At 39.5% G+C, this 26,509-nt stretch overlaps 1 protein-coding gene across 1 annotated transcript; it reads left to right on the plus strand.

Moving 5' to 3' along the window:
* Positions 1 to 1,524: 1,524 nt before the first annotated feature.
* LOC145493787 (fragile X messenger ribonucleoprotein 1 homolog A-like) lies at positions 1,525 to 21,616 on the plus strand. Its single transcript, XM_081473251.1, has 15 exons — positions 1,525 to 2,716; positions 2,785 to 2,837; positions 2,946 to 3,039; positions 4,906 to 4,977; positions 8,520 to 8,602; positions 11,877 to 11,942; positions 13,027 to 13,120; positions 13,793 to 13,909; positions 14,932 to 15,099; positions 15,723 to 15,801; positions 16,669 to 16,787; positions 17,131 to 17,217; positions 18,477 to 18,797; positions 19,658 to 19,790; positions 20,351 to 21,616. The coding sequence occupies exons 1-15, from the start codon at positions 2,666 to 2,668 to the stop codon at positions 20,935 to 20,937; spliced, it is 2,124 nt and encodes a 707-aa protein (XP_081329377.1). The 5' UTR covers positions 1,525 to 2,665; the 3' UTR covers positions 20,938 to 21,616.
* Positions 21,617 to 26,509: the final 4,893 nt, after the last annotated feature.

Raw genomic sequence — 26,509 nt, forward strand, 5'->3', positions numbered from 1 at the left:
TTTTCGCCTGCTGGTTTATTACTATTTTTTTTTACCGTTTAACTGTTAATAAGCGTGCGTTTTCGTGACAAAAGTGACAACAGAAGACAATTTTCTTTAAGGCCGTTAAAGCGAAGATATTAGTAATATCAGGCGCTGTTATTAATTTACTAATTAGAGAGCTAGCTGTTGGCAGGAAAAAAAAAACGAGTTCTCTTGCTCGACCGCACATTAATATTTAATAACGAAAACAATGTTTACCATAACAGATATCTTCCCCATATATTTCAAACCTGTTGCATTGTCAATGTTATTTTCAGGGCGTGGTTTACTCCATTATTATTTTTCATACTTTGAATTTTTGCTAGAAGTTTCACGTACTCCTCCAAATTGAAAATGCAAAGATCTTTCCGTCGACCCGGAAAACTCTAACATCAAAATTCAAATTCTCTCTACTAGTTACCTTCGTGGCGATCAGCACTAGTTGGGAGAATATCGAATACTGAGTTCTTTCAACCTCGTCAACTATAGTTACCTCAGCTACGCGACAGATGATGCTTTGAAAAACAAATGGCTTAAAATTTTCATGTCAGTCCTTCGTAATTCGTCCCAATCTTTTCCAGTCTAATCAGCCATCTCTTTCCCTTTTTGGTTTGTTTTAACTAAGTCTGTTTTTTCTACCACACCCATCGAGTCCAGAGGCAGTTAGGCGTTGCGAGACCAGAGTAAACCTCGCGACGAATTTCACTTCCCACCCCCCAGCCCCTCAAAAAATATATATAATAAAAATAACAATAGGAAAAAATAAAATAAAATAACTGCGCGTCTCCGTCATCTTGCACCCCCCTCGAGGAGGGGGGGTAGACTTTCATGTAGAAGAGGTTGGGTGTGCTCGTCGTCTCATTTAGTGGTGTAAATCATGATGTTTAGTCTTACTTCTAAACCGGGCTTTTCAGGCATCTTTTAGGGTGCACTCGAAGGAATAATTAAAAAACGTTGTCTGTCTGTTTTAAACTGGTATATTTTAAGGGTCAATAAAGCTCGAGTCACCCCCAGATGGGTCTCCCTGAGGGGTAATTCAAATTTTCCGACGGGCACCCCAGGGATCTTGCACCCATGTGACATAATCAACAGCAATCATGGTGAAAGATTTAAAAAAAAAAAAATGAGACACAACATGCAATTGCAATTTATCAACTTGTTCTACGTACTGTATTTGTCTCGCATACTACCAGAGTACTCCACAATGGGCCAGCTTGGGGACAGAGGAAAATGGCCGTTGTAGAGAAAGGGCCGTTAAAGAGAGGAAGGGCTGTAATTGGGGCGAAGTCAAGATTTTTCAAAGGGGGTCACATTGTGTCAAAGTGAGGGTACTCACCAGATTGTCATGTCCTCCCCCTCCCCGCACCCCCCATGCTACGCCCCTATGTAATATGGCACCTGTTTTTTGGAGGATACAAAATTTGTATATTTAAAAAAATGCGTACTTTAGGACCTAACAAAATCAAAATATATCAATAAAACAGAAACCAAACAGCAACAGAGACCTACGACGTGTGGTAAGGATGAAGTTGGTGACCTTTTACAATATAACATTGGGTTTTGTAAACACCATTCTTAACTGGCCGTTGTCGAGAGGTTATTTTGGCAGTCGGGGTGCCCTTTGGTTGCCGTTGTAGAGAGGTGACCGACGTAGAGAAGTTACAGTAAGAGTGAAGGTATGGACCGTCCGGGTGGGACGGAAAAAGGTGGCCGTTGTGGAGAGGTGGCTGGTATAGTGGAGGTTCGACCGTGTGGTTCTGTAGCCGCAAGGGTGGGCCTTTCCACCAATATCGGGATATTTTCTGGGATATTTAGAAGTTTCGGAGTATCTAGAAAATATTAAGATATTTAGAAAACTTAGGGATATTTAGAAATATTCATAAGCTTTCATAGTTTTTTTGCCTTAGTCCTGCGTTTTCTTTGTTATTTTACTGAAACAACACTCTAAAAACAATCAAGTTCAGCGATTTTCCACACGAAAATGCATTCCATATCACTAACAGCGCTCAGCTAAAACAGCAATTGAATTTCCAAAATGACGGACGTTGGTACCATCAAAGTGCTTGAACCTTCTTCCTCGACATGTTCCGCTACTGCAAGAAAATTTTGAAAATTTTGGCCCATATGATTTTTTAAAAAGATCTTGTATTTTTATGACAAAAATAAGACTGATATTCAGAGGGTTTTTCGAGAAAGTTAGAACATTTTTGTGACATTTAGAAGGGATTTATTGAGAATTTCTATCCAGGCGATTTTACGTGATATTTGTGGAAAGGCGAACGCAAGAGTGTCTTTTCTTTGAATTTGATATGTGACACTAAGTGACGGAGTCGCGACAAATCAAGACTAACAATTTCACACTGTTTTTGTTTCAAATTCCTCGAGAACTAACATCGTAACCACCCTTGATCAACAGTGACAAACGCAAATCAAAGCCAAAATTATTTTGAAATTCGCGTATTAGATTATAACTGTTTTGCAGATGTTAAAATAATGCAGGAAAATATTCATATTTCGACTTGATCTGACTTACACCGACGTTTTTCACCCAAACATGGCGTCGAGTGGTTTCGCGCCCAGATTGCGCAATTTGTTGATATCCCAGACTGCCTCTGGGACAGCAGTGTAAGTTGAGCAAGAAAACATGGAGGATTTGTCCGTAGAAGTTTGCGGCAAAAATGGGGCTTATTACAAGGTGAAGACCACGAAATTTATAGATAATTCAGGAAATGCTTAGGTACTTATTGAACAATTATTTCCCAGGGTTATGTGAGGAACATTCATCAAGACCAAGTCACGATCGCTCTTCAACACGAGTACGTAAGCAAGAATTTTGGTTGTGGCGCGAGATTTTTCATTTGTATACATTGTTTACCTTGTTGCAATGCTCGCTTACAAATGCTTTACGTATTGGTTCCTCACAGATTGAATAACTGCAGGAGGGTTGCTTATGAAGAAGTTCGTCTGCCTCCATCTACGAACCAAAGATGTGATTTATATGTGGACGATGAAGTAGAGGTGAGGCTATTTGGGAAAACCTGTTTGGTTACCGAGCAGAGCCAGGCCATGTGATCGAATGGCGAAAAAGGTCACTCGGCTGTGAAAGACTTTGATTGTTTTCATTCAGATAATGTTTGTATCAGTGGCGTTGGTTGCTAGCATCTTTAATTATCTTATGACCTACATGGGATATTTTTGCCATTTTTCTCGCTAGTTTTCGTCAATAACTTTGCGGGATTGTGCAATAACAAGTTGCGTAAAGGTTGGCACCTTTCTGGTGCTGTTTACTACGAGATGTCCACGTGCGAACTTTAATATCGGGTCAAACTGTTAATTGGATTTGCGGTTCGTGTGATCAGATGGGGAATTTTCAGCTGTGGGAATCTATTTGTGTGAATGTCGATCCTTTTGTCATGTTAGTAAATGGCTAGCACCATTGGGAAGTGAAGTTAAATATCTCCTACACTATTTTAAAACATCGCTGCATGTACGGGAAGGTATGAATTCCCCATAGGATGTCTAGGCCTGTATAAAGACAGCCCCTGGAGGATAATGTATTTGCTTTTGGTTTGACTAAAAACAAAAATTATACGACTTTATGAAGCAACGCTTGGCTTAGTTTTTGTTGCAAAGGCATTTTTAGTGGAGTTGTTATCTACAGGGGGTTGTGGACTAGATTGGTACTATACTCCACTAACAATCAAGCCATCTTCGGAGTATGTTACTTTCATGATACCGAAATTAGCTTGACTGCAGTTGTGATGAGTACAATGACTGTCAAACACAGGTTGGCTACAATTCTGTCGTTAATAACAATACTGATGCAATTTAAAACAATTACCTGTTCTAGTGAAGGTGACCATTGACACACCCCTTGGCCTGGTCACCCAGTAGTATAAATAAGTATTGGTGTACTGGAACTTGAGAAATTGCTGAGTAATAACCTGGGTTAGACTGCAACCATGTGCAACTCTTGGACAGGCTGGCCACATTAGACATGTCCCCCCTCTTGGGACCCTGCTTCAATGTGATCTGCATTTCAGGATTAACTTCAAAGCTCTAAGGGGGATGGGTTGGGGTCAGAACGAGAATTCTTTGTTTATTCCTCTAATGCCAGTATGTTGTACAAGAAAAATTCAATTTGGGGAAGAGTATCTCTACTAGTTTGGAGTTGATTTAGCATCCCATCCAGGGGGGAGTAGAGATACTTATACTTGCCTTGTGTGAGGTGGAGGGTGATAGCAGTGATCTGTACTCATTCTTGAGCATGATTGGTACCACTTTGTTGTAGTGGGAGTTAATAATCTACTCAAGATTATATACCTTTCAACTTTCTTTGAGTCAAAGGTGTGAAAGTTTATTGTGGTAGTACCACATGTAGGATATTTGAAGATGACCTGATCATATACAAAGCTGTTTTGAGATCTTAGAGGATGTCCAGAAGGTGTTTCAAACATTTCCTAGTTCCAGTCCCAGGATGTGTTTTGCTAAGTGAAACACCTATGCCGGAACTTTTCCCTCGCAAATCTTTAAGAGCGAACGTGTGGGATCATTCGGGACAGTGCCTGGTCCAATACTTTGGAGACACTGACTTTGGATCGATCTGATTGGTTGATCTTAGTTGCTGCCCCCCTGAACTAACTTTATTGTGTAGTTAATAATAAAATTGAGGTCTGGAATAAGGTAACCTTAAAAATGTACTGGACTAGCATCCCATCACGGGAGAGTAGAAACACTTCTTGTCACACCATGATACAATTCTGGTACTGATGAATCATATGATATTCTGACACCTATGACAACAATGGACTCTGTTGTTGCCTTTTCATTAGCCCTTGTCAGCATCCACAAAGTTAATTTGTTGTGTATGTTCATCAACTGAAGGTGTTCACAAGAGACAGTGATGGCGAACCGTGTGGATGGTGGCTGGCAAGAATTGTACACAAAAAGGGAGAGGTATTTGAAAACATTTTGTGTTGAATTTGTAGACGTAATCAACACAATTTTGGCAAGGCTATAAATTAATATAAGTCCTGGGACATGTTCATGTAATCAAGCAAGGATAATGACACATTGCCACCCCCCCCCCCCCCCCCATCCTCAAATTAAACTTTGGGCAGAGGTTTACCATATTCCTTTGTCCTGGTGGAAGGCTTCGCCCTGTGTCTGAGGTTGTAGCTTTGAACTAAAATTTTAGCCTTTCAAATTTATTTATCAGTGTTTGGTTATTCTTTTATTCTGTTTGGGGTCAGAATACACCTGCAAGGTCACAGAGAACCATATCCCACTTTAAATAACAAATTAAAGTTTCTATTATTACTACTAATAATAATAACAATTGTGTGGTTCCAGAAAATATCCATACCCCCACCCCTCCGGTATTTCCAATTCCCTCCATGGTGGGGGTACGGGGGTTGGATGGTTGATTTAGTTTCCAGATGCTCTGCGATTCGATACAGATTCAAGTATTGATCTACCTGTTTAAAAATCCTTTCTTACCTGCGAAGTAGATCTAGCCCGATCTTTCACATGAAAAAAATAGTAGCTTGAGTACTTGTATTTGAATTGCATTATATTTGAAATATATTTTCCTTCTTCAAAAAGCACTTTGGAAGCTAACAAATGCAAAGAACGTGCCGTTGCGTGGAAATGGCTGCTGTTACTTGTTACCAGTCTAAATGAGGTCACCTTGTGGACCGTAAAGCATTGGTGACTAGCCTGGTTTGTTTTCGCATCAGACTTCAAAGCTGTAGAGTGGCAGCAAATTTCTATCATAAAAATTAGTTTCTTTATAAAGGTAAAAATAATGCTACCATTTCACAAACTTAAAAATCTCTTATTCTTGGTTATTTCTGTCCGTTTGTACATAATTTTGCTGTAAAATTGGGTTTTGTGGTGGGTGTGTTAGCGATCATGTTGACAACAAAAGTATGGTGTCCATTTCATCCACACTCATCTTATCAGTCCTTCAACGGAAATTGTACCACATTTACAAAGGGACTCAGTCGTGTAGGAAGGTAATTTGACAAGTTACCTTTTTTATCTATTTTCTGTTAAAGCAATAAATTTCTGCAAGTTTTCTTTGTGTGTATCTTCAGATGTTACGATCGATTGAGAATAAACAGCAGGGATGTGCAATGCAGACTGTTATTGCGTGAAAGAGATGACGACACATAAGCTAACTCAACGTTTAATCTCCATCTCATGTGCTCCCTCTCTGCATCCCATAAAACTCCAGACTGGTGTCTAATCCCCTAACAAAGACAGCTAAGTGCTTGGAGTATTTACTTCAACTTTAACACACTTTCTTGCCAAAACTATTTTCTCCAGAGGGTATGGGGGGTGTACATAATATTTGTGGAAATTCCGGAGGGGTGGGGTGGGGGGTTACTTTTGTGTTTAAAAATGGAAATTCCGGGGAGGAGGGCGGGGGGGCTTTCATGAAATTCCCTCCGTGGTGGGGGTATGGATATTTTCTGGAACTACACATTGTAATAACCTTATTTTGAGGGAAAACACATTAATGTCGTGTACTGACAAATCTATGGCCCTCACCTAAATTACAATTTAGTTGGCCATACAACAAATAAATTTAAAAAAATAGTCATGATATAATTATATAATTATATTGTTATTAAATTGTGATATTAGAGCAGTTTTCAATTGAGTGTCATAAAACCAAAATCAAAGTCAACACTCTAGCCAATTTCAAAGGGCACAGACAATACAGTGAACCAATCCAAACTCAAAGTAATTAAATGTGGCTGACGCAAAGCACAGGAAGGCATGTTCAAATGAGTCATGATTGGTTTTGGTTTTGGATTTACTTCTGATTGGATGAAAAAGTGGCGCGAGTTTTTTAAGCCAATCATGTAGCATAGAGATATAAAACTAAAATTACTTTTTGACGCTCTATTGAAAACCGCTCTCTTAAATTTTCATATTATTGTTAAATTAGGATTCCTTTTATAGAGTTGGAAATCAAACTAATTTGAAATCATTTTGACCTAAAATACATTTTAGAGCAGTTTCCACTTGAGTGTCTAAAGTAATTGCTTTGGCTTTGCTTTGCTATGCCTTCTGATTAACTTAAAAAAGGACTCTGCTACTCCAAATGTCATTTGATCAGAAGTAAAACCAAAACCAATTGTAACTTGCTTGCACATGTTTTCCTGCACTTTGAGTGAGCTTCATGTATTTGCTTGGTGTTTTGAGTGGTTTAATGGATTATTTGTGTCTTTTGTAATTAGTCATAGTGATTAAAATTTGTTTTTGGTTTTGTGATAATCAATTGAAGACCACCGTACACTACAATAAAATTGTTGGAGCAATCTACCCCCATGATTAAAGTTCTAAAAAGGGAGTTTGAAACAGATCTAAAACAAGTTAAAACTGAATTTTTGAGCGCCTTCTGCAGTCTTCTTCAGAGAAATGTACTCTGTAAGAGTCACGGAATGCAAATATGTAGCCAAGACATCATTGTTTGTTGCCCCTTGGGGAGGAAACCAGTGATGCATAAACCCTTGGGAAGAGTGCCCTTTCATTAACAGAGTTCTTGTCCAGGAATGAACATAATGTCTCTAGAGTTATAATAAAAAATTTCTCAAACTTCATCCAGTTGGTAATCATGTTTATGTTTATCAGAAAAATGCAATTAACAATAGGGGTTACCATGCTCATTTTTGCACAACATGGATGGCCTTTATAGCAACTTTGCAACCGATGAGGTTGTCATTAATTACTTAACCTAAGTCAGCAGAAAGGGACAGTAGAAATTCTAAGAAAAGCACTCATTGAATTAATTTATTAGAGAAGTTAAACAAAATAGACCCTGAACTCACATTTTAAACCATGTTAGTTATACAGGAGTTATGATTATACTACAAAGTTAAGAATTTTCTGCATGCTACACATAGCCAGCACTACCTAACGGCGTGTTCTTTACAGCATTAAAATCAAAATAATTTTAAGTAGAATTTTAAACTTTTCTTCAAATCAAGATACAATGTAGATATCCTTGTGTAATTTAAATTCATACATTAAAAAGTGGTTGTTACCGTGCTTGTTTAAGAGAAAACGAGCATTATTTTATTTTGCTGTTGAGCTTAGCTTGAGGGAAATCTCTAACGTTTTCTATGCATATGCGCTCATGTGCACGCGCTAATGATGCGAAAATCATGGGCATTAGGGATACTGAGCATTCACCTTAAGTGCCCCAGTCATTTATTTCAAATTTGGCCTCTTTGTTCCAGCATTTATTTTTTTACTTTTGTTGTTTTTTTTTTTAGGCTGGAGTTAATTAGAATTATTATTCATTTTTGTGAAAGCTAAATATCTGATAATTATACCTAAGTTTATCATACCTCAAAGATGAAATCCTTGAGGGTCTAATTTACAAATCTACCTGGGACACCCAGTGTTTAATTGGGAAAATATGGAATGTATTAGTTATATAACAGCTGAACAATTTCCTGAACTGTAAATTCTGTTTCTTTTAGTACTATGTTATTCAATATGCTGGATGGGATGCTACTTTTAATGAGATTGTCCCAAGAGAAAGAATTCGTCCAGCTAGTCGCAAGTAAGTAAAGCAAAACAACAACAACAACAACAACAACAACAACAACTAGCACTCTAAGTTATTGTTACTACAGTTCAACCGCTATTAAACGGCCACCCTTGGAGAAATGGATATTGGCTGCTTAATGGGGGCTGGCCATTTAACAGAGGTAAAAACAATAGAAAAGCCCTCATCGGGACTTTGGTTACTGGTTGCCTAATAGGGGTGGCCGTTTAATAGGTGGCCGTTCAATAGGGGTTCGACTGTATATTAGGCCTTAAATTTAGTAAGTGCTTCATGTATTATTGTGCGTGATTCATAACTTTTTGTTCATATAATTGAAGGGTTGAGTGCAAAACCATGCCATGATTTGGGTGAAAAAAAAATTTTGCGAAAGGGCTTGAATTTTTGCATGTGGTCTTCAATGTAATAGGAAAACGTGGTCCTGTATTTTTCCCGTTGGTTTTTGCTTTGTTTATGAAGACACCGCTAGGAAAACCAAGTGGTTTTTTTTCATATGCAATATCTCGAAAACGAAGCGAAGCTTAGTGGAAAAACTACAGGACATTGCTAAACATACCTAAACAAAACTGCATGCAAATTTTGGAGCATTTTCAACAAAGTTCACTTTTGATTAAAATACCTAACCCCCTTTTCCCGCCGAGGCCTTCAAATAAACGAAGCTAGGCCTTTGTTATGATAAACAGAGCCGATCCTTTGTTATAATAGCCAAGCCAAGCCTTTGTTATAAGTCGAAGTCTTGCCTCAGTTTATCATAACTAAGGATCGGCCTGCTGCAACTGCAAGGACTTTGATTTCACTTAGAAAGCAGCAAAATGTCAATTTCACGCAACGTATAATCTCAAAAATGTTGATTTTAGGTCAAAAAAGGTTTAAATGTTGATTTCACGTTAACGCATGACGGCAAGGAGGTTGATTTCTCTTAAAAACCAGCAAAATGTCAATTTCACGCAACGTATAAGGTCAATGATGTTGATTTTAGGTCTAAATAGGTTTATATGTTGATTTCACGTTAACGCTTGACGGCAAGGATGTTAATTTCACTTAGAAAACAGCAAAATGGTAATTTCACGCAACTTATAAGCTCAGTGATGTTGATTTCAGGTCTAAATAGGTTAAAATGTTGATTTCAGGTTAATGCGTGACGGCAAGGATGTTGGTTTCACTTAGAAACCAGCAAAATGTCAATTTCACGCAGCGCATAAGCTCAATGATGTTGATTTCAGGTCTAAATAGGTTAAAAATATTGATTTCAGGTGAACGCATGACGGCAAGGATGTTGGTTTCACTTAGAAACCAGCAAAATGTCAATTTCACGCAGCGCATAAGCCCAATGATGTTGATTTCAGGTCTAAATAAGTTAAAATGTTGATTCACGTTAACGCTTGACGGCAAGGATGTTAATTTCACTGAGAGAACAGCAAAATGGTAATTTCTCGCAATTTATAAGCTCAATGATGTTGATTTCAAGTCTAAATAGGTTAAAATGTTGATTTGACGTTAACCCGTGACGGTAAGGATGTTGATTTCACTTAGAAAACAGCAAAATGGCAGGAGCCTATGATGGGCTCCTGAAAATGGTAATTTCACGCAATGTATAAGCTCAAAAATGTTGATTTCAGGCCAAAAAAGGTGTAAATAAAAATAAAATAAAACAAATAAACATTTCAATAAGCACTTTTCCAAATACGGCAACGTCTTAAATGGCTAAAAAATCATGAGATAAATACATAGTTTTCGACAAATGCGATCGTAGCTTTATGTCATGCACCGCCATAACTTCCAAGTTCAAAATGGGCTGGTACCTGTTATGCCTGATGAGGATAACAACTTTGGTGGCTGTTTAGTTTTGGATTTAAGAATTTGATGACTTCACGTGAAAACGCTCTATAAATAGGGCTGACAGATTGACAGATTAACCCTTCTGCGCAACGTACGGGTCTTCATACGTCTGCATGTCCGCTGATCCCAGAAGCTCAAAACACTACAAACCATGCCAATTTGAAATAAAATCAACGCAACCTGCATCACAGATCTATGTTACAATCAATCGCTACTTGTTGGCCATTATTATGTTTGAACAATCTAGTTACCAGTTCAAGAAACGTCCGCAGAACGTGATCGCAATGCATGGCGGGAAGGGTCTTTACACCTCATGTGTGGGAAAACATGGCGGTCGATACAAGACAAATTTTATAAGTCTAAAACGAGTTCTCGCTTTCCAAACTTTGACGCTGGCAACGCTTGGCAATTGGGCCACGACTCACCAGAGGGTATTTTTCTTGGGCAAGAACTGCTCTTGGACTTTGTTGCCTGGCTCGATCTGACTTTGAACACCGATAACACAATTACAGTATATCAGCTGCCTTCGAAGTTTCAGAACACATTTTGATTCTTTAAAACGTGCTGATGACTTACGGGTTTATCGAGGCTTTATGATGTCTCTCACCACCAGGCAGGCATACAAGGTACTTTAAAACAACGCTTAAGATATTAGTTGACAGAGCTCTAATGTGGCACATCTCTTTTTTGTTCAATGTATTTCGTTTGACGCTTGATCGATTCACATGTTGTGTTTACGTCACAATAACCGATGTAAACAATCTGTTCCCAGATTTCCGCTCTATATATGCTGTGATATTTGATTTTGACTTCATACACTATAAACAGTCTGCCTGTTTGCTGTTCAACAAATAAACTCCTAAAGACACGGCTAGGAAAAGCCAAGTATTTTTGCATACGTTATAACTCGAAAACAAAGCAAAAACCAGTGACAAAAATACAGAGCCACGTTTTTCTATTACATTGAAGACCACATGCAAAAGTTCAAGCCCTTTCGCGAAAATTTATTTTTTCACCCAAATCGTCACTTAGCATGGTTTTGCACTCACCCCTTCAATTATATGATTATACTATTTTGTTTTGCAAATGCAGTGTGTCCGGTAGACAATTTTATAGTTGTCTGCTCAGTGACCATACCTTTAAATGGCAGCGAAGATGCAGGTGACCTTGTTTTGATACAGACCTCACTGCATTTGTTGCGTAAATCAAGTTGTTCTTATACTAACTAGTTGGCATTTAAATGAGAAAAGCAGAGAGGTCTGTGTCAAAGCAAGGTCACCTTCAGTCTTGCTTTCATTCATAGGCCAGGTTACTGAGTACTCATCTGCAAAATGGCCAATTTAGGTGGAATGTCCTGTTATTAATAGTAATGTTATTTTATTCATTGATAAATTATTGTTGATAATAAAATTATTTGTTGTTTTTTTTTCAGTGGGCCAATTTCCAGGAATATGTACCACAAGGTCATGATTGATGTGCCACAAGATTTGAGACAACTGTATGTAGGATACTGGTTCTATTCAGTTTACATCAATATGTGTAATAATTAATAACTGTTGCATAACCCAACAAGGACTTTAGGATACTGTACATACTGTAATATCACAACAATTTTGGGGTTTTAAAGTGGCATTACTGCCAATTTCCTTTCCTAACTCCTCTTGAAAATTGAATTATCAAGTAATGTTTCCAAATCTTTCTCCAAAACTTAAGAGAAACGAGTTAACATTGCCATTATGTGGACCACCTCCAGAATCTGTACACTAGTGGTTGATAGTGAACCATTGCTCAGCCATTGAGATCGCAGCATTTGCATTTGTGAACTAGTATAATTCTAGCCAAAAGGTGATACTTGCTGAGGCCAAAGGGAACAAACGGTCTTTGCCTTTACTCCCCCCCCCCCCCCACCCCACACTATCCCCTACCCCCAACAACATGTTAATGCTGATCTATTCAACCTTGAGGGGGAGGGGATTGTAAATTGGACTAATGACTTAACACCTCACAATGTAACATGCCATTATGGCTGGTATTTTATCAAGTGTCCTTAGGAATTTTGGGCAGAATTCTAGACATAGGTTGGAAAATGAAGGCTCAGAACTGTGTAAGATTTCTGGCTGTTGCCAGATACAGTTTCTTAACAGTTGTTTAAGAAATGGAAAACATGTACCATGTTTCTATCAAGTTATAGAAACACTAGTGGAAGTTTGGGAGAACGAGAAATGCTGAAGGAACATGGGCCAACAAGCAAGTATTTCCACTGTTTTTTTTTGAGTTCTCCCAAACTTCCACGCATGTTCTTATAACTTGGTAGAAACATGGAGAACATATTTTCTATTTCTTTTAGAAAATTGGGTGACGGAAAAAGAAAACAACTTGTGTACTTTGATCATCAAAATGTAAATTCTCTTTGCTCGTGCCATCACTACGTCAACAGCTTGTGCTAGTTCTGTGTTTCTATCAATTTATCGAAACATGATTTTAAACCAATCAGCATGTATATTTTCATTTGGCTATTTTCTAAATATTAAATGTGGGTTGGAGAAGATTATGACATCATTACTTGTAATTTTTATTCATAGCTGTAAAGATGAAGGGACGCATCGAGAATTCAAGAAACAATGTGGTGCATCCTGTGTTTATTATAATGATGAATTAGCTGTTCTTGTTGTGTTGGTGAGTGACTTCCTGACAATATTTGACTTAAATTAGGGATGGCACAGCCTTGCAAACTAGAACTTATCAGGCTCACTGCTTGTCACTGGATGTTCATTTGTGATTGTAATAAATTGAAAACAACTCACAGTACAGCCCTTGCATCACAGGAGTAACATGTTGGGGTATAAGATGCACACATGGTTGCAAGGACACAGTTGCCTTCTCCCTCACATGCACACCCTCTTTGTTGTAACCTTTGTAACTCTTGCTAGTCAATTCCAGTCATAACAGTCAAGGAGACAAGACAGACAAGTACCACTTCAGTAAATCTTTGTCGAAGCCTCCATAAGGTTGAAATGATATTTTTGGTATATATGAGTTTGTTCTTCCGGGGTTTAATGACCACAAATTGGAAGTTTTTCTGCGGTTGAAAAATTTTCCGACCAGTGTTTTTTTTAAAGCTAGAGCATGCCCTGTAAGTCAGAGGGTGCAAACCTTTGGGATGATCTGGGTCGGGATCAGTAATTCAAGATCACTCGGATCATAGTGCATCAAAGGAAGTGATGATTCTGTGACCAGAGTGGATTCATTGGTTCCTTTGATGCACCATGAACTGAGTGATCTTGGATCACTTATCCTGATCCAGATCATCCCATAGGAACACATCCTTACATCCTATGTTTTCTTTAGTCTCGTTCTGAACGTCCAGTGAAGTGTGCAGCCATGCTTAGTGAGATCCATTTCAGAAGTCTCAGAACAAAGATGTTGTTGCAGTCCTGGACAGATGAGACAGCAAGACAGCTAGAGGTATGCTTTTACTGTCATAAATTGAGCAGTTTTGTCGAGAAATACTGTGCAAAATGTGATTAACAACAGTTCGTATAGTGTGATCGTCCGGGTGAGTGTAGTTCTGAAAAGAACTGTTGTTAGTGACTGACGTTTCGACAACCTGAGTGGAAGTCATCTTCAGAGTCAAGTGAATAGCGTTTGTCAGTCGATGATGTTTAAGTCTGGTCCGTTGAACGTGATTGGTCAGTATAGCCATGACGGTATTGGCTGAAAGACTCGTGTAAAGTTAACCTACAGTACAAACTATTTTCAACGACTGACTCTGGAAAGCTGGTACACTAACCTAGAACAAACGCCTCTTAACAGATGTCAACAACTACCGGCGCCTTACAAACGACTTATCCACGACGGAAACGAAACCGACAAACGGACTTCTAACAGACCGACTTAACAATACACGGACCAAAAACCGACCTATTTGACCAACAACAGACGGATCGAAACCCACCAATGACTGATGAAAAACTTTACACGAGTCTTTCAGCCAATACCATCATGGCTATACTGACCAATCACGTTCAACGGACCAGACTTATAACGTCATCGACTGACAAACACTATTCACTTGACTCTGAAGATGACTTCCGGTCAGGTTGTCGAAACGTCAGTCACCAACAACAGTTCTTTTCAGAACTACACTCACCCGGACGATCACACTATACGAACTACTGATACTCCTGGGTTCAAACCATTTACTATGTGATTAACAGTTTGATATCGTTCTTTGTGGAAACTGGCTTAATGTTAAACATACGCTGAAAATTGGGGGGGAGCTTGGGCGTTTGATACAGAGCTCCCCAGTTTTGGCTGGAACATACTATAATTACCCTTTAGCCATTGAATCATTCCTGCACTAATGGATAATCCTTTTAACAAAGGCAGGTACTGTACCATATTTATCAGACAGATGATAGAAGCCTTTGTATTGAATGAAGTTCCTTATTTTTTGTGGTGCCTGTTTTTTTCTCATCACTTCCCAGACGGCAAAGAAACAGATGGGTGTGGTGGACATGCTGACTTTGCCAGATCATCTGATGGGTCTTGCCATTGGTGCTCAGGGTGCCAATATACAACAGGCCAGAAGACTGGCTGGAATTATCTCTATTGAAGTTGATGAGGAAAACTGTACGTTCCATATTTGCGGAGATGTGAGTACATGTATGCCATAGAAGAATGTGGAGGTTCACGAATTATTTTTTTGTTATTTATTTTTTGTACATATAAGTGAAAGATCTTGGAAAGAAAAGCTTTCTAGTCAAGGTTTATAGGGATTTAAATGTGATTTTAAGGAGTCTTCAACAAAGAGCACCAGTCTTATCTTTCAGTCAGTGGGGTTTAGATATGCACATGTATGCACCAGGATTCCAAGTGCTCTTCACGAAAGTGCGTTGTATCAGAGTGAGCATTTTATTGGGCGTGGGATCTCTTCTCATAGGCTGGTCCTCCACTTCCCTCTCACTCGTTCCACTGTTTTATCAGTGTGATAAGTTGTTGTTGTCCCTGTCTGCGTGGGGACTGGGTTGCCAGGATTTGCCGGCCGCAAGAGAATTCTTCCTCTAGGAGATGGCTGACAGTAGTGGACGCTCCTGGACATTTCACACAGCCAAGCTCGATTTAGCTGTGCAGTTGTTAACAAAGAAATGACTACCCTACAAGAGGTCCATCTTTCTTTTTCTTGGGGGGGGAGGAGGTGGTGGGGAATGGTTGGGGGGGGGGCTAGTAGAGTGGGCAGGTTGATAGCTCGTGTTAACCTGGTTGTGTTTATGTTTAGAGTGAAGCAACTGTTAAGGAAGCCAGAAGGTTATTGGAGTTTGCGGAAGAAACTGTTTATGTGCCCAGACCGCTTGTAGGTAAGGTTGGGAATGTCGAAACCCTGACTTGCGTTAACGTTCAGTAAAATTGAGTGTTTTACAAGAGAGTCTTTATCTAGATATCTTTCCCTCAGATAAAAAAGGGCCAATGTTTCTACATTGTCTTTAGATAGATAGACACCTTCACTTAAAAGTAAATATCTAAAGTTAAAATTTTCAGGGTTGTCCCTTCAGGGAGCTTACAAAGCATCTCTGCTGTCAATAGGAGCCATGAAGCTTTTACCTAACATAGATTACACAATAATAAGATATATACAAAAATAAAAACAAAAATATAAGAAAGCACATTACAAAAACTATCAAAAGCCTATAACTACCATAGTAATATCTTGAAATTTATGTGCAATTTATGGTTTGTTGTCTTTGATTAATCAATGATCACTGGAACAGTTGGAACAACGCAACACAACGCAACGCAATGCAACGGGGTTGTGGTCCTAGATGCCAGAAATTCAGATTGCCAGAAACCAAGGTTTAGGATAATTCCGGTTCTCAGTTTTTGGGATTTTGGATTACCAGGTTCCTAGGTTTCCGGCATTCTGGCCATTAGGACAACCCAAACGATACGAAACGTAACGCAACCCAGTTCCAGATTTCCAAACAATGAGGAGAGATTTGAAAAAAAGACGTGTAGGGAAGTACTTTGGTCAAACTTCAAGGTGTTAGGAAATGTGGTTTAACACTGTGTGGAATCTTTGATATATCTTCTGGGGTGAAACTTAGAGTGAAACTAAAACGGAGAGATAAACTTAAAGAATCTATACTAATTAAGAAGAGATATCCCAACACCGTCACGGTCATGAATAACTTTGAAAGACTTGCATGGATTATTATTTCATGTTACAGGCAAAGTTATAGGAAAGAGTGGTCGTATTATACAGGATATTGTGGATCGCTCAGGCGTTACCCGTGTCAAGATAGAACCACCAGAGGAAAGATCGTCCATGGAAGAAAAAGCTTCTAAGGTATTTTTAACCCCTGGTTTGGTTTTGTTTGTTTTCTTGTGCGATGTTGGCCGAAAACTGGAGCTTATCCAGATCTTGTGGCAGCTCTCGTCAATGAGCGTGTTTCAACCAAATCCAGCCAATCACAAGAAACTGATGGATTCGAACAAACCAATCAAGAAGCAAAAATTGCGATATTGAGCGTGGGTGACAAGCGCGGGCAAACGTGAAGTGTGTGACAAGTGAGAGAAAACATGCAATGGGTGATAAGCGCGGGAAAACTTCTAAACTGGTACCGAAGTGCGATGACGAGCGCGAAAATCATCATGATTTAAACTTTTTTATTATTTTTTTCTGTTTTTAGAAAGAAGTTTCATTCCTGTTCGTTGGAACAAAAGAATGCATCGCTAATGCACGAATGATGTTGGACTACCATTTGTCACATCTTAAGGTACATATATCTTTTTGATTGAGCTATTGGATGTGTTTATGGAGGGCATTAGGCCAATCACAAGGACACAGACAATCCAATGAACCAATCAAAACTCGAAGTAAAATACATTTAGCTGACGCAAAGAGGGGGGGGGGGGGGGGGGGACGTGTACGAGAGAATCAAGATTGGTTTTACTTTTACTTCTGATTGGATGGCAAAGTGGCGCAATTTTTTTTAGCCAATGGTGTAGCGTGGTAACGCAAAACCAAGTAACTCTCGTCATGCAAATGAAAACCGCTTTATACCGGTGCCTCCCGTTCTAGTGGTTTTCCAGACCTCTCGGCCGATCAAGTAGCCACACTCTGAGGTGGCGTTTATCACCTCGTTATTACTCCGATGTTTCCGTCATTTCCAGATGAAAATTTGTAAAGTGAAGATTATATGAGTGTCTCTTCGCTGTGTTTTGCAGCCTCAAAGGTGATGTCATCAAACGCTTTTGCGAGAGTCGAACAGCCCTGTCTGCTACAGGTAGATGGCGGCTGAAAATTGGCAAAGACTGTGATGTAAAATGCGCGCCTTGCATACGGTGACTGCGTCCGCAGTAAGGCGGCAGTCAAAACCGTGCTGTTCTACCGAAACCACGCGTTAAAAGTCTTTTTCTTCGGAGACAATCCTAAAGTTTCTTTGGCCTCCTCTAATACTTAACTTGGGAATTCTTGGTTTAATTCGACGCGAGACAAGATCTTTTGTTCAGAATAACATAACTATTTTCCTACCTGGCGACACGCCAGGAATAGGCCCTTTGCACGATCCTGTCACATGGTACAGAATTAATTATGCTGGGACGCAAGTTACACAGTAGGACTTTCAAAACAAAGGAAAGTCGCGCTGGACTGATGTGAGTTCGTTTGTTTTGGAAATCCCACGGTGTAACTTGCGTCCCAGCTTAATTAATTTCGTACCATGTGACCGGATCGTGCAAAGCGCCTTTTACGACTGAGTTGCTGGACGCCGGCAACCCATTTTTGGCGCCAAATGAGAAGCTTGGAGGCACAACCTGGTATGGTTTTTGGAATTGCAAATCCCATTTCGTGAATATCTAATGCCGTCTCCTGTGGGAAAAGTGGCCTAAATGCCATGCTTTTCTTCTTAGCATACGTTGACGCCAGGACAGTACAGTTTTTCCCGCCTGCTGAATCTTGATTGGTCAATTTAAATTTCAGGCGCGCCAGCCTGATGTAAGGCGCTAGTTAAACAATAATCTAATTATGTTGCAGGACGTGGAACTGATGAAAAAAGAGAAAGAAAGCCTTGATCAACAGCTTCGAAGTATGGGCATCAACCCGCCCCAAGGCCCCGCGTACATACCCACACCGGCCGAGATGCGACCTGGGCCGAGTCTCTCATTTATTGGTCAGGACAACATGTTGAGCCTGCGTGACAGGTCGCTGACTTCGGAGAGTTTCGCCGGGGACTTGAGCGAAGGGATGTTCGTTAGCACGAAGGACGGCCCGAAAACCAAGCCGACTATACGAATAAGATCGAGCAGTGAATCCGAACCCCCCGAAAACAAATCTAACTCACAGCAGTCCTCTAAGGTGAGTTTATTGAAGTGAAGTTTACTTGTGGAGTAAGCATGGTCGATAGCATGGACTGGAGAAAACGTGATTGGTGCATAGAGTAGAATCGTTGCTGACGTCATTGGTTACGTAATTTCCTCATACGACTTTGCGCAGAGAAGACTGTTAATTGTGCTGTGCCCTTTCAATATTCAGAACTAATGTTTTTGTAGCTCCATCGAAAACTGTATCGCTTATGCTAATGTGAACAAAGATTCTCCCATAATTTCTTGATGCTGAAGAGGAGGGGTACAATTTTTGGCCAATTTCAAGAATGGTCACATCTCTCGGTAACGGCTGAAAACTGTAGAAGAATTTGAAAGAAACACTGAAAAACCATATTAGAGAAGATTAACACAAATGGCAATGGAGTCAACTTGAAAACGTCTGCAAGTGTATCTCAATTTGTTTGAAAAATTCATTTATCGCGCTACGAAATCATCTGTCTTTGTCTTGATTTTACCAAAAAAAAGATTGGTACCTTGTAAATTTGACGTTTAGAACTCATACTTAACGAAAATAAACAGAATTATCTCAAATACAATGACCTAGCCCATTAAACGGCTCAATCTGCTTCTTGCTACCATCACGAGCTTCTGATTTTCATTTTCTCCGATGCGTTGAGAAGCATTTGTCGCACGTGTCTTCTAGGAAGCGGTCAGTGGTGAACCGACAACACCAGTGCAATTCTTCGTCCTACAGAATGAAAAGAATAGAAAAATGTGCGAGCGTGTGATTTAAACCAGATCCAGTTCTCTCAAGGTGGTCAGGGCTAGCAGATGGTAAAACATCTTTTTTGCAATGTTTTGCAATGTTTTGAATGCCGTGTTTTGTATCAGAATTCTGGAAACCGGCGAGCGTCTACACCGACGTCAGAGCTGAAAGGGATCGTGGAGGAGGAGACTGAGGAGAGTGAGCAAGGCAGGAGTAAGCCTGGGGAGACAGTAAATGAGAAAGAGGAGATTGTAACATGTAAGGGTTAAAACGCAACCTTAATGTTTACATTTCAGACTTTCAACCGTAACAAATTAAACTAGCGCAAAGAACCTATTGGAACTCGGAGCAAAACAGGTAAACGGTGCCAAGCACGGGAACATATGTGCAACCGGTTTAAAGCGGTGGGAAGAAGTTGTTGGTTTAAAGCGCGGGAAAACAGCAACCAGTGAAAAGAACGGGAAAACGTATGACCGGTGCAAAGCGCGGGAAGACAAGCGGCTGGTGAAAAGAGCGGGAAAACGTATAACCAGTAGAAAGCGCGGGAAAACAAGCGACCAGTGAAAAGAGAACGCGTGAAAACGAGTTGTGACTGGTTTTCTATAGCTTGGCAGCTTTCGTTGATAAAAAGCAGTTTCCACGACTTCGTATTAATTACAGAACTTAGCAAACGAACCTCTCCCCCCCCCCCCCCAAAAAAAAAGAAAGAATTCTTTTATTCAGTAACATCTAACAGTAGTTAGATTTGGTAAGAAGTTTTGATATTTTCGTTTGAGGAAGTTTTGTAAATGACATTACTGTGGTTTGGTTTTTTCCAGCCTCTTCTCCACCAAGAGAAGGAAAGACAAAGAAACCTTTGCCTTGGTTCACGGGAGGCAATCGACGAACGGACAGCGAAGGAAAAGATGACAGAAGAAACGAAGGACAACGGAAAAACAGCGACCACAACGACGCCAGGACAAACCAAAACAACGGTAATAGACAACATGGCCGACAGGACCACAGACAACGAACCGGAAGTAAAAATCAACAACAAAGACAACAATCACAATCAGGTTACAGGCCCCGCGGAAACAGCGGCAACCAATTCCGACCGAGTAGCGGAAGTCTATCGGCGAACTGGAGAGAGCGGTCCCAAGCCCAACCTGAGGCGTCGACCAAAGACAAAGCCAAGGAGGCCGAGAGTAAAAGAGACAGTGAAAGGAATGCGGAACAGAAGGTTAACGTTTCTGTAGTAGAAGAACAAAAGGAGACGAAGGGAGAAGAGAAGGGGAAAGAAAATGGCGATGCGAAGAGCCCGGATGAGAAACCGAGCAGGCCTGTGACTGAGGAGAAGCCAGTTGATACAAACGCGGGGCATACTAAGAGTACGGAGGCAAAAGGGGAATCTGCGCAAGAGAACTGAACGCATACGGAAGTATTGAGCTCTGCTGATGTAGAAAATTGTACAGACAGATAGAAATTCTATCTACTAAATGATAACAACTAATTTATAAGTGAAAACAGATCTTGTTTATTCAATGTTACGCGCTACTAAAGCCGACCGCCGTGTCCTGCTTGTGTTTTTGTTATTGTCAGAAAGCTCGTCTTTTATCTCATTTCTGAAATCTTCCAGTGAACCACTTTGCACCTTAACGTCTACATTGATTAATTTATTGACAACTTTTTGTTGGTTTTCCAAACCTTTCAGCCAATCAAAGCACAAACCATTGCACGTGTATCGTTTCTTTGACATCTCAGCCTCACAGACTAACTCTGCTTCTCGATTGGCTAAGGAATAGGCACGTAAGCACTCCATTGATGACCGTTTCCGGTGGCAACCGAACAGGTTGTCATTTAAACGTCTTGGTTAAGGGCTTCACAAGGCTGTTAATACTTTACTTTTCTTTCTTTTGCTTGAAGTTCATGTGTTTCTTCTGTCGCGTACAATTGAAAAGGAAAATGGCGGCCGGAAAGGACGCAAAGTTGAAATTGTAAGATCTGTAAAGTGATTTTAGATCTAATATTTTTATAAGTTGAAGCAAGTTAAGTCTATGCTCCAGAGGATTAAAAATATTGACATTCAAGTTTAAAGGTTTTGAAAACATTTCCTCGTGAAATACCGTAAAATACCAAGTTAAAGTCCTGGGCTTGTATAACTTCATAAGGGGTTTTGGGTGGGCTTATAAACGGGGAGCTTATACTCGGCGAGATGAAACGTATCTGAGAAACGAATTAAACCTAACATACCATTACATTTAAAGCTGTTACCCTATTATCACCCTATTAGCCTATAACCTTCGATTAAAAATGGTGGTGTTTGTAATGAAACACAAAAGGATCGCACTCATGCATTAGATGGGCGGAAAAATACTCTGTTAGCAAATAGAAGGGCTTATATCCGAGGGGGACTTAAAACGTGGGATTTGACGGCAACGCACGTTCACTGTGGCTTTTTCCACGCAGATGCACGCGCGTTAAACTGTGTGTCACAAACGTCTTCTATCATACACCAACTTGCGAGCTTTGGCCCCCTGTTTTAAATTTTGCGTTCTTACGAGCGTTTCACGCGCGTCACACCCAAAGTTTGAGAGGCTTTTTCAATGCAGGTCCACGCGCGTTAATTCGTGTGCTACAAGCGATTACTTTGCTTTAGTTTCCACGCGCGTTTCACCTGGATTTTTAGAATCAGCTTGTTTTTCACTGCTCCTGGAGGTCCTCTGGCTTTTTTCACGCAGAGTCGCCCGCGTCAGCCCGTGTGTCTGAGAACATTCCCGACCCTTTGACCTTTCACAAATTTTTCTGTTCCCTCGTGCGCTCTACGCTTGTTTCATTTTGCGTGGCAGTCCTCGTGAATGCTCTATTACTTTTTCCACGCGAATCCTTTTTGCCTCGTGTCCAGGTGACCAGAGACACGAGGATATGGAGGGACTGCTGCATTCCTGGGTAAGGAATTTTCGCATGCCCAGTGTAAGATTCCCACTTAGTGCTTCTAGTTTTCTCCTCTCCTTTCTCTTTTAATTTGAACGGCTACCAAGCAGGCTACTGGGGGTGAGAATGTAGGTAACTCTATTTATGAAGGTTCGAAATTACTGAAGTCTCGAAGAGCCAAATGTAACCCAAACATAAGAAAGCTCTAGTGACTGCAATGAGCTGATCTAAAACTAACATGTAATGCACACTTTACGAGAATAAGCAAACGGGTATTAATCACAAAACTTAATTGTCAATAAAGGTCAAATCGGGCCAGATCGCGGCAGATCGAATTGTAAAATTACCGGAAATGAAAATGCACTCCTGTTTACTTTATCTGGCGTTATGCTTGGATTACACTTGTTTGGTTTAGCAGTGGATTTCTTCACACTAAACTAGCGACTCGAGGCGGCCGATAGGACATTTGAGTAAGCTGGTAACCAATATGAGAAGACTCAAAAAAGAGTGAATCACCTTTTGCAAACGAGAGCAAAGTAGACACGAATCTTTGTAAAGACAACGAGAGGCAACAATGGACTTAAAAAAACAAATTTCATAAAGATGTCGGGCTAATCAAAGACCTGAATATTTTTTTTTTCTGACGCAAAACAAACCGTCATCAGCTATGTATATGAAAGTTTTCATCGCAAGTTCTCCGATCCATGCGGTCCACTATTCGCACCCCCCCCCCCTCCCCCCGCTTTCCCCTTGGGTTCCCGCCGCAACCGCGTGACTCTCTACGCCTGGGACCGACACTAGTTTCGCAAGGACTACCAATTTTATGTGAACAAATCTTGCATTTCCCGCGAAAGACGAAGCACATCAAGCCATAGCTTTTTGATTGTTTTGTCGAGACTCCGCCTTGATAATGACTTAAAAACATTGCTTTGGGCCATCGGACGGTTTTAGTGAGCCATAAGTATGAACGGATCTTGGCATCCGATGACTGCAAAAAAACAAAAACAAAAACAAAAACAAACAAACAAACAAACAACAACAACAACAACAAAAACGCTTAATACAATTTGAAAAACGCTCATTTTGCGTTTATACAGTCCAGACGGGTCCCCGTGGGCTCCATATGAACAAAGTAAATGCAAAGTTGTACATAAGAAAGCGTGCAAAGGGTGTTGTTTGTTAAAAATTCGTGACGTATTTGTTAGCCGATTGGTGTAACCTTGTGTTGTATATTCATGATGACTATTGCTGATCAGAGGTGCTTCTTTGTCATTTTAAGATGTTTGCCGTCGGAGTAAGATGTGTACTTCCAAGTTCCTTCTACACGAGAAGCAAATTCTTACGTTGAAGAAGGAATAGCGTCGACGTTTGGGGAAGAGAAGACGGTCGACATCCATTTCTGCTAATGGTTAGTATCAATTTCTTTGCATTTTACCTTCGGAAGAAATATTTCAACCATGTGCGTTCGCTGGACTCGGTTTACATTTCACGTTGAACTTCAAAACAACCATATAGCTTCAATTGTCCATACGAGACGCTTTTAAGTTTTTATTGTTTTTTTTACGACGAGAATTTAGCGTTCTTCGTGAAAGCAGCGTTTCTTTGTCAAACGTTGTCTTGTGCCTGTCAACGCCCACTCGTGTTGAAAAATTCACTGCGAATTCTTTACTCCTCATTTACTCATTCGTTTCCACACTTTAAGTTATTCCTTACGTAAGTTTATCGATTCTATTTTCAGGGAGTAAACTACTGGAGACAGAAACGTCGGGAAAACACAAGGAGATCAAAAGGATTCAAGCAGGGAGGATGCAGACAAAGTTGAGAATAGCGTTTGAGAATTTGGTTAAATTGAAATCTCTCTGACAAGAAATGGCATTCTTGAGAGTGGAGATATAATCGAGTTCAAAATCATTTTTTCTCGGCTGAAATAGTTGCATTGGAGTGACATTCGGGCGCGAAAAAAAGTAAATTCGGTAGTGATTGTTAATGAACCCTGCCATTTTTAACGGAAAGGTTTCAACCGCTTTCGAGCTATCATTTAGTACATGTTTTCAAATTATGGGGAGTTTCATTTCTTTGCTCGAGCGATCATCAACGTGATTAAATTATATTTTATCGGTTCGGCATTTGCATGCTTTCCTATGTGTATTTTGTTTAAGTCGAGTATTTTTTGCTTTATTTTTGAATATTCCAAATTGTCTTACAATCGCCCAACTCTCCCTAGTTTGAAAACATGTTACTAAGCGATAAACGTTGTGGAGGATTTTTTTAAGGTGGCACTGCATGTTGAAAATGAAAAACCATGATGGTAACTGTTGGCTACGTGATCATGTCAGTCATAGCAAATTCCGTTCTGATGTAAAATTGGACAAACAATTCAACGCTGAACATTTTAAAATGTCTCGATTTCCAAAACCGCATTAATCAAGCTCTAATATAAGTTTTACGGAGGCCTAGTTTCAATTTATGATGTGAATTGTCTGTTGGAGGGCAATGCCCTGCTCAAAAGCAACATTACATGACTGGTGGTGGAAAATTGTTTCAAGTGAGCTATCAAACTTTATGTCGTTGAAGAATTATTTCTACTTTTCAAGTCGATCTTGGCATTTTCAGATACGAAATTAAAGAAGTGTTTTGATCGCTTCTTCGATATCAGTCGAATAGACGTGAATGTTTTTATATTTTTTTCCTTTTTTAATTCATCTCGTGTCAATTGTGCATGTTAAAAGAGCAATTTCTTTTCTCAAAATTAATTTGTGATCTAAATGATCTGAAAACGCTGCAGGTTGCACTGAAGTTAATTAAAATTGTTCAGTATAACTGTCAAACAGTCTCTGTCATTTCCTTCTTTGCAATATGAAATTATAAAACATTTCAAATTAGGTCAGGAATAATCAAAAATTCGTTTGTAAATCTGAATTCGCAACTTCACTTTTGAATATTTGTAACATTTGTTGACATGATCCTAACATACCATTTGACGCTTTGTTCGTTTTTTTTTTTACGTTTTATACGTTATAGTAAAAGGCGCGATCATTTTTTGACGTTTAATGTGTATTGACATGCAGTGCCACCTTGCAAATAAATAACTCTAGAAGAGGATATTGGGTTTCTGAATTGATCTTCGTACCCTCAAAATACTAGATTAATTTATCAGCAGATATTCTTTATACATTTCTGTACGGAAAACGTTCGGATTAAATTTTGTTTCTTCGAAAGGGGAATAAGCACAAGGAGGTCAATCAGAAACCAAATATATCCTCTTGTTTAACTTCCAGCAAGGCTGTAATGAATTGTCTGGTATCAAGCAACTCTTTCCAAAAATGTAGGTCTAGTTGTCTGATTTTTCAAATTGTTTTGGCTTCCATTTGTACTATCAGAAATTTAGCTTCATGCAATGCCTGAATATTCTAAAATGTGAAAGTTACTATTTGGACTGACAAACATTTTGACCAAAAATATTCACGAATAAATCTGTTGCTTTTTAAACATTTGTAGCTCCAATTGTTTGATTGTTCCAAAATGATATTACTTTCGTCTGCAACTGACAGACATTTTTACTCTAAGTATTCAGTATTACATCTTTGATTTTCAACACTTAGCTCCAATTGTCTGACTCTTTGAAAATTTTATCGCCATCGTTTGTATTCACTAATTACATTCTTATCACGAAGGTAACTCCAGTTATCTGATTCTTTTAAAATTTTTGTCGCTATCGTTTGCTACGGAATAAAATTTGCGACATATTAGCACTATTGCTTTTCAAAGTTGCAGTTTCAATTGTCTGATTCTTCTAAAATGTTGTTGCTTTCGATGGCAGCTGACCAAGTTTTCATAAAAAATATTTAACAGAAGCCATAGGATACATAGTGATACGTTTTGAAGCTTGATAACCAGGCATTAATCTTTAACACCGCGCTGGAAGTAATTTCTAGAAGATAACGAAGCAAGCCATGAACGTTTTTTAAATTGTCCTATACATGATTTGTCGGGTTTTACTTTTTTATGTCTAAAAGTGACGGAAGTTCCAAAATTATTCAAACGCCAGGACTAGATTGAAGTTTTCG

This window comes from Orbicella franksi, chromosome 7, assembly GCF_964199315.1.
Source record: "Orbicella franksi chromosome 7, jaOrbFran1.1, whole genome shotgun sequence".
Taxonomy (NCBI): domain Eukaryota; kingdom Metazoa; phylum Cnidaria; class Anthozoa; order Scleractinia; family Merulinidae; genus Orbicella; species Orbicella franksi.